This window comes from Atractosteus spatula, chromosome 8, assembly GCF_055471065.1.
Source record: "Atractosteus spatula isolate fAtrSpa1 chromosome 8, fAtrSpa1.hap1, whole genome shotgun sequence".
NCBI lineage: Eukaryota > Metazoa > Chordata > Actinopteri > Semionotiformes > Lepisosteidae > Atractosteus > Atractosteus spatula.
Window position 1 is genome coordinate 51,119,672 of NC_142713.1, and position 13,353 is coordinate 51,133,024.

Genomic DNA, 13,353 nt, shown 5'->3' on the forward strand with positions numbered 1-13,353 from the left:
CCTTATCATTGAAGCTTAAGAAACATGTGCTTCTCTGAATTGCCTTCAAAATAATAAAAACAATGGTTTACCTATAACATTACAGCAGCAATTACTCTTTGTCCACAGATTGTACTTATTCCTCATTACTTTAAACACAATTTTAAAGAGTCAGTGAGGGTGTGTGGTTGTGTCTGTAGGTTTACTAGTCAGGAACATTCCTGAACATCATACTGACCTCTTATTGCCAGGGAAGACAGATGAAAATGCAATTGATCTTCAGTTTATTGAGTTGCTTTAATACACTTCATACCAACAGAAAAATTTTGCTCTTGCTGTTGAGAAATATCTTTGTCTCAACACTGTGATTCCCTTACAAAATATGTATCCTAAAATGTGCAGCAAAAGATAACTAGATATTTTAAAAACTGTTTATTTTATAATAACACATAGCATATCTCAAGATACATATTGTCATAAGGAGTTCCTTTAATCTGAGTTTTTAACTCAGTTGAGCTAAGCTTGGTTTAACAAGGGGCTTAAGATGTTGATGAATTAAAGAGATACTGAGGACTTGATTTGTCCATCTATGATTTGAACTAATTGTTTTCAGTGATGTTACCGAGAGCTTTTCTTTCATTTGTAGGTTGGGGTGTTGGGGAGGACAGGGTCAGGAAAGAGCACATTGCTGTCCGCACTGCTACGCCTGGCTTCTACCGAGGGCGATATCACCATCGATGGTGTCTCCTGGAATACAGTCCCCCTGCAGAGGTGGAGAAAAGCATTCGGGGTTGTCCCGCAGGTACGTGTAAAGAGGGAGAGAGAGTGGAAATGCAACTCATTTCTGTTTTTAAAGATGAGTAACAGATTTTTGTAGACAGATTTATAGTCTATGCTTCTTCTATGATCACAGATTATAGTCTATGCCCTGGAGAATTTTGTTTCAATTCCAGTAACATGCCTACAACTTCTGTGGTAATATTATCTTTAAACCATTTGTGCGGTACATCTATTGTATCAAAGTGCTGTATAAAGTAACAACAGAGAATCAAGAAAAACCTAAAACCTTCTGTAAACAGACTTCGGAACACGATGAAAGTTTGTTTTTAGTTTCCAAGTAAAACCATAAAAAACATCAACACATGACCATGTGCTTCACAGATGGGTGTAGTAAGAGAAAGATCTCTCCTTTCCTTTTGGACTTGCTGGTAAGGGCAATCAGGAGATTAGGAATAGTAGCCCTGACGCTACATTATGAAAAGGCAAAAGACCTACACTCACTATATATATACTTTGTATATTTGAGAGAATTTCTGCAGCTAAAGTAAATCATCCAAAAGCAGAATTACACTGTACTGTACATACGAAGTTCTAAATATTCTTATGTCAAATGCACACAAATAATTTGGATACACGGAATACGTAAATTGCATTCATTTGCCAAAGTATTGTCATTTTATATTTCTTTTTCTTCTGTCATGCCTTTTACTAACATGCTGTCCCATAGGCAAACCTGTAACTAAGGACCTTTGACATTGAGGGTTATTTCTTATATTTGATAACAACAACATGTACCAGTATAAAAAAATATTATGTTTATCAAACAACAGTAATGCTGTTTTAAAAGTGCCCATTTTACATAAAAATCTAATTTCATTCTTATTTATTTACCTACTGGTAGCTAATTTATAAACTCACAAACACATTTATTCTGCTAATTTAACTTGTTGGGTGAAGTTCTTGAACAAATAAAATACAAATCTCTTCTTTTCCCGTCCACCAGAAAATTTTTATATTATCTGGGACATTTCGGATGAATCTCGATCCATATGGGCGATGGAGTGATGAGGAACTCTGGAGAGTCACAGAAGAGGTGAGACGCTTCTTATTTATTGTCAGGTTGTTTCATATCCAGGTTTGTGAACCTGTCTTCTGTCTACTCATTTCCTAGTTCAATCTACTGTATATTGTTAAAGATGTAGATACTGTATGATGCTTCTTGCAGCAAACACAAGATAACCAGAAATTTATTTTTTTCACTATCAGTCTTGTACTGCAAAGAGCAGGCTTTCAAAAAATGAACTGAAATTGCCTCAGAGTTCAGCATGTTTTCTAGAGTTGAAATGGTCTTAAAGACTGATGTCTTCTGATGAGCCAGTAACTGTTGCACTTTTCAAAACTACAGCAGTCATGTGTTCATTGGCAAATACTGACATACTAAAGATCAGAAATACAATTACAAGCATTTGGCCAAAAGAAATGTCTTAAGCAACTATTAAATGTACAAACAGGAAGAAATGTTTATAAGAAGTCAAATAACTGATTTCACCAATTGCAAACATACAGCGATGTTACATAATGACTCCTTGCACTTATTTACATATTTTCTCATAGAACCTTTTTTTCTGATAAAAAAGAGGTTAGATTTTTGCTTTGTCAGATATGTCTTGGAAGATATTAGGAATGAAACCACAGGGTTCAAATAGGACTAAAAAAGAACTCATGCATACTTACTGTAAGTGACTTGTCGGAACAGCAGTGAAAACTTTTCAGGTATTAACTTTTTAATCAGTATACTGTACTATAAAGCAATCTTTCACACAGAATGAACACATTGATCCACAGCAACAAGACCTCCAAAGCCTCAAGCCAAAATCGTTCAGCCATCATCAAGATTAAAGCCCATGGTGTTATGGCCTTCATATACATAATCTTTCCAGTAATCTTAAGGGTATTTCTGTCTGATAGACGTACTTAAAATATGCATCCATTAGTTGAAAGTTATTTCAAGTTATTTTGAGTATATTGATAATTCACCTCATAAGGATTATTATGGGGATTTATTTCAGGTTGGCCTCAAATCTGTCATTGAACAGTTTCCAGATAAACTGGATTTTCAGCTTGTGGACGGAGGCTATGTCCTTAGCAATGGATACAAGCAGCTGATGTGCCTGGCGCGCTCAATCCTCAGCAAAGCCAAAATCCTCCTACTGGATGAGCCCAGCGCACACCTGGACCCCATGTGAGTATGGCGCATTGCAGACTGAGAATGTGATTACATGTCTGCATACATTCACCTCCTTGTCCTTGTCCTCTTTCTAAAGGATGGTTTCCTCCATGCTGCAGACAAATGTATTAGTTACATTTGGTAATGACTTTAAATCACAGCCAAGTGATTGCACTTTTGAAAGTGCAACAGAAAGCTTGCACTTTTACTAAAAAGAGAAATTTAATAGAATATATAGAATTTAGGTAAAAACCAATTCTAAAATCATTCATTTTGAATATAATAGCTCCTTAGCTTTTAGGAAGACTGTTTTTTTCTTTTGGATCTGCCAAACATATATATTTAATTTCTCCCCAAACAGAACTCTACAGGTTCTGAAGAAGACATTAAAGCATTCCTTTTCCAACTGCACAGTCATGCTGTCGGAGCACAGAGTAGAACCCCTCATGGAATGCCAGTCTTTCCTGGTGAGTGCAATTTTTTCAGAAATGTTGTGAATTCACTACTTCAAGGATAGTATAGCTTTTATATCAAGGGAGGCAACTCTGTGAAAGAAAATAACAGTGCTAAACGTCTTAGAAATGTCAGACTACTTACACAGGAAGTTGCACACCTTGCAGTCATTGCTCACTCTAGATCAATTTATGAAAGAGTTTAAGTGAAACCTAACTTTTAGATTCTTACAGATACCTTTTTTTTCTCTTGCTAAATGTGCACCTCAATCTATCAACCTAAAGAGAGCAAATTTTGTCTTAGACTAACTTTAAAAAAATCAACTATAACCTTGGCCTGTGATGACTGGTATTTTAGTCAAGAAAAAACAGGAGTTTACTTTTGCTGAAGCACATATATTTTTCATATATTTAAACATACAGGGTCAGATTCTGATCTACAGGCAAAATACGAATGCTGAGGCATATGTCTGAACACCTGACTTTCCAACTCAAAGAGGGATCAAAGTGTTACTTGCACTAAAATGTGCTTTTGGAACCACACTTTGTGCAGGGTGTGGTAATTAAAGTATTCTCCTGAGATATTTTTTATTAATGCAACTACATAAAACAAATAATTTTCTGATGAAGTTGGACAAGCTGCTGGTATAAAAAAATGACAGATTGTTGAAAAGGTTACATTTCTTTTCATATCGAGATGCTTGTTTTGGAATATTAGCTCTGTAGCCTGTTTCTGCAATGGAGTGCTGAAATCATGGATAGTCTAACTAAGCGCAGTATCTTCAATAAAACATGGAAGACATGGAAACCAGTAACAGCAATTTCCCTGCTGATAGCGTTCTTATGACTGAATTATTACACTTATCTTAAATTCAGTCATGACACGGTTTAGCTTACATTTACTTGCCTTTACCTGTATTACACCAAAATAAAAAATTATATCTTAATTATGGTAACTGAAATATTTGAGGTGATATATACTGTAGTACAGCTTCAGTCTGGTTTAATTTTTCTATTCATACTGTGAAAAGCTGCCGCTGTTACTTCATTTTGTAAAAATAAAAAACGAATGTCAGAAATCATTGAGGGAACACTTGACTAAGTAATGAACTAAATCACATTTTATTATATGAAGTTATTATGATTTAGAATGAGAATATTTCAGCTGGTGGCAACATCCTAATATTCATTATAACATTCAGTAAACTGGCCTATCTATTCTCTTTTGAATATATGAAACAATAGAGTTTTAATCTACTACATTTAACTACATTGTTGTACTGGAAAAAAAAATTGTTGGAGAGGAATAAGGTCATACCACATGGCTTTCCTGATTTTTCCAGGGGTGTCCAGTTCTGGTCCTGTGTAGTCAGTATGTCTGCAGGTTACTTTTAGGTCTCTTCAAAGGTACCAGCACCTGAAGTGCTTGCAGAAGTTGTGAAATCGCTCTACTTAAGCCAATAATAACCTGACTGAGATCATTCAGAGCAAGAGTTAGAATGAATACCTGAAGCCACATTGGCACACATGGACCCGGGAAAGGATACCCCTGTGCAAGATCCGGAAAAAAGCTCCAGTCTCAAAGTCACATTTTTTGTGTTTGTCAGATGATAGAAGGCAGCTCGGTGAAGCCGTATGATTCCATTCAGAAGCTGCTGAATGAGACCACTCAGCTGAAGCAAGCGATAAGCAATGCTGAACGGATGAAGCTGTTCCCATTGCACCGCAGAAACTCCAGCAAACGCAAGTCCAAGCCCAAGATCACAGCCTTACAGGAGGAAGCAGAAGATGAAGTGCAAGACACCAGATTGTAGCACAAGAGCCACTGACTAGGTTCACAACGTCAGTGCACCAGACTGATCAAAAGTCTTTTCTCACTGCAAAGATACAGACTTCATTTTATATCCTGATGCACTAGATACTGTGCATTTGAAGAGGGCATTTTTTATCTATTTTTTTAACGTTTTTGAACTGATCCCCGGTTTGGAAAAGAAAATTGTTCAATTTTTCCCATTCATTTCTTTTTGTTACATTTATTGCAGTACATATACTGTATGTACTTTTTATTGGAACCTTTTGTAATGAAAGCAACAAAATGTCTGAAATTTCTTAATTAACCTCAAATACCATTATTTTACTTAGAAATGCACTTTATACAATGATTTAGTCATCATATTATTTTCAAAATAAAAAGTGAAAAACAATTGTCTATTTCTAAAGTGATTAAAGAAAGTTTATTTTAGTTTCTAAGACTTGTATTGTTTTGAATTTTATAACTATAATTTTACCAGCTTTATTATTATATACTTTAGCCAAACAGAAATTAGACTAAACAGCTATTTACTGCCATATTGGAAATATACTCCACTGCCTAAATTGGATCATTGATTATATATCTATAACTATACATTGTTACAGTATAAATGTAACATTTTATAGGAAGTGTCTGGAACAAAAGAACCAATTAATAGTACAGATACTGTAACAATAAGCAGAACACTTTTTAAAACTCCTGGTAACTGCTATAGTACATTTCAAGTACAGTAATTTTTATACGGGATTAATTTTTTCTAAGGTGAAAATGAATAATGTATAATGGAAGTTAAATTCCCATTACTTCCCATGTTATAATCTCTGATTCGTTCCAGAACTAAAAAATGTTCGCCTTAATACTGCACAGAATTATATCGTAGTGTGAAAACAATAACATTCCTGGTTAATCATAAACATAATTTTGCATAAACAATAAATAGAAATGCCAATAATAGGAAACCAATAAGACTCCTGCTCACTTACAGTATAGTAGTTACACTGTTATAGCCATTAACAAATAAATAAACATTAGGTAATATCCTGTACTATATGCACTTAACACACACACCAGCTTTTATAATAAAAATGTTGAAATATAAAATGTAAAAAAAACAAGTAAATTCCTCATCTGTGGAGATGCTAGAAAAGAAGAATCTGATCATTAAATGAAAAAACAGATATGCATTATTGTTTTATAAATGAAAACCCATATAGGAGTTGCTCTGAGGGATTACTGTACAGTATACAGTATATTATGGAGGAAATCTGGATTAAATTAAATATGTTGTATTCACATGAAAATGAAAACACTGTATGTACAGTATATGTATATACTGTATAATCATGCTAAATAAAACTATAAGACCTTACTGTGAAACTGGGAACTCATGCAACATCAGAAAGCATCCACCAGAAATCCGTCAGGTAGATGTGGGTAATTAAAATGTTTATTATGGCTTACAGTTGAAAGAAAATGTCCTGTGTTTGCAATTTACGTTACTTATTGCCACATTCCATTCACTTTGAAACAAGTGAAAATTGATGAACCCAATTCTCCATATTACAAACATATGTACAGTACAAGTATACTGTCTTTACTGTACAAGTATAATTTCACTGACACCAAGCTCTATACCATATAGGTTTCTAAATATCTTATTTACACATATTTGGTAAAACCCTGATTAATAATAACAGTATTTAAAACAATCTTGCAACTATTTAAACATAGAACACTTTATATCTGAAAATATTTCAATAGCAAAAATTGCAGTTCTGTCGCTTTGATCCAAAATGTTTTTCACCTGAAAGGCAAAAGCTGGTTAAGCACTTTTTATATTCAATACTGTTTTTTACAATAAACTATGGTCCCCAATACACAATGTTAATACAGTGTAACAAGTACCTTAACAAGTACAAATACAAAGGCCGTAATAATTCTACTATACAACATGGAGACAAATTAAAAACGGTCAATAAAAATGTTAAGAAAGTCTACTTGTTGTTATTTTCATGCAAGTCTCTGTGCAGAATCCAAATCTCCTCTGGTGAGTTATTGTTCAGTGGTTCCTGCCTTGTACTGCTGCTGCTGCTCAATTTCAGTGTGCTATTACTGCGCTGTGTGTTTTTACTCATAGGAATGGGGAGAAGGGACTTGACTTTCATCTGTCCAGGTACATTATTCCTTTTGTCACTGCTGCATGTTCCAGGTGCGCTGCAGCTTAGGGCACAGCTGCTAACCTGCAAAGAGAGATGTGGCATTATTTCGCTCAAAAGGAGAAATTGTTATGGTGAATGCAAAGGTTACCAGGAAGAGCTGTGCTGGACATTTTGTTGTTGGACTATTTACTGTATTGGGCTTATCTCCAGAAGTGTGAAGTGTGCAATCAGGAGACATCCTCGCATAGACATGAAAATTGTCAAACCAGTTCTCCTAAATGTTTAAATGTCAAAGTTGAGACTATTTTAGAAACACATGTGACACCTGGTCATCACAGTAAAGCTCCTTGGCTTTAATACAGTGATGTGGTGTAGGTCTATCCAGATACAACCTTTGCAGAACAATCACTGGGAGTCAACTCAGGTCTGCTGCCTGAAAGCACAGGCAAGACTACTCATTAGGACTCCAGTTACAAGGAAGATGGGATGCACAACATCTTCTTCACACGTTTCCATGTTATCACATCTTTCACTGTATCAGGACACCTGTGTCTGACTTACAGTGGCTGTCAAAAGTATTCACCCCCTTGGGCTTTCACAATTTATTGTGTAACAATATGGAATAATCATGTATTTCATTGGGATTTTTTGCCATTAATCAACACAAACCACTTTATAATGTCAAAGTGAAAACACAATTCTACAGAGCCTCCTATAAATATAAAACAGAAAGTAACTGATTGCAACCATACTCCCTCCTTTTGTTATGACACACCTACAGTATATACACTCTGGTGCAACGTATCAGTAGAAAAATTCTTAAATTTGACCTTTAATCTGTATTGGGGTTCCCTGATCTAATCTGGAATTCATGGACCTTTGTCAGAAAATCAACCACAGCCATCTGTAAGCATTTCCAACATGCAAGTGAAACCATACCTTCGATGATAATGGTAAAAGAATTCTCTTTTCCACCATGAGCCCACAATACTGCTGCACACATACTTGCAAAAGGCCTGCCTTCATGCTTCACAAAGTTCGCCCCACAATTAAAATATTCTTCTCATTTTATTCACTGAGGCTATCACTTGGTAAATCATTACTGAAACATAGTATATTATATAAAGATGATTCCACCCCCCAAAAAAATATTGGTTTACCGACTGACCGACTGTGGTAGTGACAGAGTGCTTTGTTCGTTATCAGCTTTCAAGGGCGACTGTTCACTCGAAGAGCCAGAAAACATAATGAAATCCTCCTTGGAATGAGCAATCTGAAACATAGTCACAAGTTTCATGACTGCCCCCCTCTTACAAAATAAAACATTTTCCGTATTATCCTGGCACTCGAAAGGAAAAGCTAACTCAAAGGTAACACAGAAGTAACGAAGCAATATAAAACAAATAGAACATGTCAGAAATGCAGAATTATTTCCCTTTGTGTACAGTATGTACTGGTTTTTAAAAAAATCAGTTGTTTGTATTCAACCATTCAGCCAAAGTATAATTAAATCTCACTGCTATACTGAAAACCATAACCATAAGTGTACAGTATATATTCAAATGCATTCACAACTGAAAGAGGGGTTAAGAAATTCAATAGACATTTAGTGGGTATGATTTCTAATTAAGCAGAGCTAATCACATGATGTGACACATTAAACTCACATCAAGCAAAGGATGCTTATATCGGCCGGTGTACAGTAAATATTGTAAAACAACCATACAGGCTGTATAAAGTAATTACCAAACCGGGGCCATTGATGCCAACTGGGTGCAGCAACAAGATAAAAGCAGCAGCAAAAAAAAAATCATAACTGCAGGACATTTTCTTGTGATTGGACTTGTGATTTCATTTGCTAGGGAAAACAGGTAAAAACCTCACCAAAACATACTTTAAAACTGCAGGTGCAGTTTCAGAAAGCAGAGAGTGGAGATAAGATTCTACAATTGTGGAAATGAATTGAGGGCCTACCTTGCTTATGTCCGGCTCAGACTTACTGGAGCACAAACTCTGCAGCTCCTGCATCAGGTCATGTTCATCATCAGATGACAGAGAGAATCTCTGGTCCAGTCCCACAGTTCTTTGCTGCTCTTTGTCTGACCTGTGAACACCAAGTGCTAATTAGTTCACACGAAGGGATGTAACTTATGCAAACTTATGCAACTTACTTGTTTTTCCAACTTCAAAATGCAGAGCTCAAAATAATATTTTATTTCTAAATATTCTTTATTTTGTGTTTTACAGCATGTGTCTTGAGAAACATTAACTGCCAATAGGTTTTTGGTGTACATTGTTTGTACATTGGTTGTGAAATGCAACCGTTTCTTTAATGATAATAATAACTGTTGCTGAAAAGCTGGTCAACACTTTAGTCTTTTATCACATTGACTACTGTAACATTATTCACATTGATATCTAAATCCACATTGACAACAAACTACAGTACAGTATGTCCAGAATTCGGCCTGGCTAGGAATAGTGCAAATGATCACATTGCTCCTATCCTGGAGTCCTGGACAGGCTTCCTGTGGACTACAAAAATCTCTAGCTCACGTATAAGGCTCTGCATGGCCTTGCACCTAGTAGTCTCTTACTATCGTCCTACTCCACATTCACATTCCTGTGGAATACATGCTCCCATTTACCATCTCCTCTCAATGTGTATATTATTATTATTAATTTTGAACATCAACATAGCAACTGCTTTACTGCCCTCTGCTGGTGCCTGGAAACAAGGCACATTATCCTAACATCTGGAGAACTTAGTTGAAGCCCCAAGTGATCTCCTGGTGTGTCTCTGAAGTATCCCTTGTTAGATTTAATCTCAAGTAACGTTGTTTCTACATATTACTAAATCCAAAAAAGTAACATGTATACATGTATCAACAAACTGTATAAATCAGTAAATGCATTCAAACCATCTGAATGTCTCTCAAATTGGAACAAATTCAAATTCTAAGAGGATTTTAGAATTTTAAAAATAATCTTTAGAGGTCTGAAAGACTCAAATTTGTCTTTTACTTTTTAGAAGCAATAACATCAAAGGAACTGCAAAAGTTACTACAGTGCATATTACAATCAATATTCCCTATGTACAAGTGACATAAATCACCTATACCAAATCCCACTAGGAAATTTTTATTTGGGCTTACATCTGTGAGTTTGAGTTCATCCTGCCGAAATGAATGTCTAAGTCAGTCTTTGACTGTGAACCTGGAAGCAAATGAAGACAAAGATGAGAGTATTTCACATCTTGCAGTGATGCTGTCTTGACTCTGTTAGCGATGTTCTGGTTAGTGATCCAAACACCTGTCAAAATGTTGAAGTCTTCACAGGTAGTGTAATTCTACAGTTTTGTAAAAAGAAAACTGCAATGAATACAGATTTTAGTGGTAATTGTATGTAAATATTCCAAAGATCCTGTTGTGTCAATTCCAAGTGCTAAAGACACCACTGCTGGCTACCTTAAGTTTACAACAGAGTGAACAAATAGCCAGACACCTTCTTATAAAAACAATCAGGCACTTTACCTAATACGTCATACTGTATATCAAAAAAATATCTTCAATACTCTCCTAACGCAAAGAAGAAAAACAGGCTTTATTTTTCAAAATCACATTTAAAATAATAAAACGGTTTACAATGCAAAAGAACCATACTTCACGTGTCATCAAATCTGAAAAAATAGTCTAGACCAAGTAAAGTTATTTATTACAATTAAATTTTTCCTGTTTTTCCTTTTTTAACATGATTCAATCTCTCTCAGTGGCACAGAATCTTGCAACGAATTTCAAATTAAAACACATTTTAGACTTTTTTTTACAAATATAATAGGTCTCAACAGGTAGAAGTGGGGAAATTATCTGAGGTGTGTTACAGTTCTATTGGATCACCACAGGGCTGCGTCTTGTTCCCTTTATTAGATATTTTGTACACTAAAGACTGTAACATACATACATATATGTATGTTAATCCATCTTATTAAGTTTTCTGATGACACAAGACTTGTCAGCTTAATAAAAAACACAGAATATCAACTCCTGAATATGCTCTTTTTCAATGACTTAACTGACTAGTGAGATGAACTTTCTCTGGAGTAAAAAGAAATACATACCCCAGCTTGCTCTCCATGAGACACACAGGCATACAGGGAGACAGGGAGAGATGCTTGGGGATAGAGCACAGGGTCAGCCGTTTATACAGCTAATTCCTAATGCAAGAAATTGTATATGGATAATAAAGTGATCCTATCTTATTTTTTTCTCATCTTTTTATTTCTCCTCTTCTAAAAAAGCCCCCTCCTGCCTGGTCTAAGAGCCTGGAGCCTGCCCGGTTCACATTTCCTCACCTTCCCTCAGAGTACTGGCTGTGCCCCAGGCCTTTGAGAGGCTGCCCTTCTTGCGGGGGCTGGTGTTCGCCTTCCTCCAGGAGCCGATCTCTCTGCTCCTCTTGCTGCTGCCTTTACCAGCCGTGAACGCCGGCAGCGGGAAGCAGCCCCCCTGGAACTCCGAGAGATGGTTTTCGATCTCTGCATGGATACGCAACAAACCACAAATACTGTAATAATAACGCCAAAATCAACATGCGCATTTTCAAATCAACCAGCAAACTACTTTTTAGTCACGCTGCAGGTGGAAAGGCCGGCAGACGTCAGGTGTTGTTATCAGCTGGAGTGTGCAAGTCAAAAGTGTTGTATACCCGTTCATCTATCAGAAGACACCGTTACCTGCACTGGGAGACAGTGTGTACAAGCTTTGGCTGACTGTATGTAAGCTGTCTGAAAGCCACTATTTAAGGAAATTCCAATTCTGGTTTAATTTTATACACACCATTACTGATTTGAAATGGCAAATTAAGCAATGCTTCATACAGTACCAAGCAAGTGCCTAGCTGCTGTTGTGATTCAGCCTGCTTTCACAATTCCTACAGTATGTGCAAACACCATGCAGTGCCACCCTCTTATAATGGGGGAGCCCAGGCCGTAAGTGGGAGGCTGGGCTGTGCTTTGCATTATGATGAGAATTGGCATTCTTGTTCCAGAAAGAATTTACAATGCCACTGAGCCAAAAGGACTGATGACATTTAATATAAACCACCATTTCAACTGTTTAATGTTTAATCCTTGCTATTTGTCATTTTAAATTGTGTATTTTTATGTCATTAACTATAAATAACACTGAATCCAAGGAATATTATACAGTATTGCATCGTTCTATACTTCCTGATCATTTATTTTGACTTTTAGAAAGAAATGCAGTGCAAGAGAAACTTTGAAAGTACTCTATGTTACAGTTTTAAATTAAATATGCTTAATGCACGGTTTTATAGTATTGTAAAAACAAAACTGATTGGCTCCTTTTTTAAGCTGATATTATAACATGCTGAGTGCTTTCTCTGTTTGACTGAAGGTTGGAAACCCTCTGCCTTTAGTAAAATAATAGATGATAACTATGTATTGTATTGTACTGATCCTAAAAATAAAGCTGTCTTGATCCATATAATTTAACAGACCTGTTTTAGAACAAAGAAAAGACCAGGATGATCAAACATTTTCCAAAAATAATTAATTTTCTAGCCTTCTTGCATCACACTGTGATATTAGCTGACTGAAAGATTACTGTATTTTAAATTGCTAAGCATTCACAATACAGACATATATGTATAGGTTAAAATAAGGAATTTCACATGAACCTTTTATGATCTAGATACACTGGTGTTTTACTACAGTATTTTGTTTGCTGCAAAAAATATACAGAAAATATCCATAAGGGAGCAAGCCTTTTTACAGCTTTATCTACAATGATATCACAAGGAAAACAGCAAGTATCATCCCACAACTGACAACCCACTGTAGTGCAGCAGGAGTGAGCCTGGCCAGTACCTGGATGGGAGACTTCTGGGAAAGCTAAGGCTGCTGCTGGAAGAGGTGTTAGTGAGGCC

At 35.9% G+C, this 13,353-nt stretch overlaps 2 protein-coding genes across 4 annotated transcripts in view; one reads left to right on the forward strand and one right to left on the reverse strand.

Moving 5' to 3' along the window:
- Window positions 1-5,685, forward strand: part of cftr (CF transmembrane conductance regulator) — a 36,483-nt gene extending 30,798 nt beyond the window's left edge. Inside the window, exons 23-27 of one of the 2 annotated variants that reach the window (XM_088924336.1) lie at window positions 626-781; window positions 1,763-1,852; window positions 2,829-3,001; window positions 3,348-3,453; window positions 5,046-5,685. In XM_088924336.1, coding sequence (XP_088780462.1) covers window positions 626-781; window positions 1,763-1,852; window positions 2,829-3,001; window positions 3,348-3,453; window positions 5,046-5,252 — 732 coding nt within the window. In that variant the 3' untranslated portion in view covers window positions 5,253-5,685. The remainder of the gene's footprint in view (window positions 1-625; window positions 782-1,762; window positions 1,853-2,828; window positions 3,002-3,347; window positions 3,454-5,045) is intronic. The other variant, XM_088924337.1, reaches the window with a different exon arrangement.
- The window catches only part of cttnbp2 (cortactin binding protein 2), a 90,373-nt gene continuing 81,559 nt past the window's right edge, over window positions 4,540-13,353 (reverse strand). For both annotated transcript variants that reach the window (XM_088924334.1, XM_088924335.1), the window contains exons 19-23: window positions 11,762-11,941; window positions 10,566-10,626; window positions 9,385-9,514; window positions 8,579-8,683; window positions 4,540-7,491 (exon numbers count right to left, since the gene is read on the reverse strand). In XM_088924334.1, coding sequence (XP_088780460.1) covers window positions 7,246-7,491; window positions 8,579-8,683; window positions 9,385-9,514; window positions 10,566-10,626; window positions 11,762-11,941 — 722 coding nt within the window. In that variant the 3' untranslated portion in view covers window positions 4,540-7,245. The remainder of the gene's footprint in view (window positions 7,492-8,578; window positions 8,684-9,384; window positions 9,515-10,565; window positions 10,627-11,761; window positions 11,942-13,353) is intronic.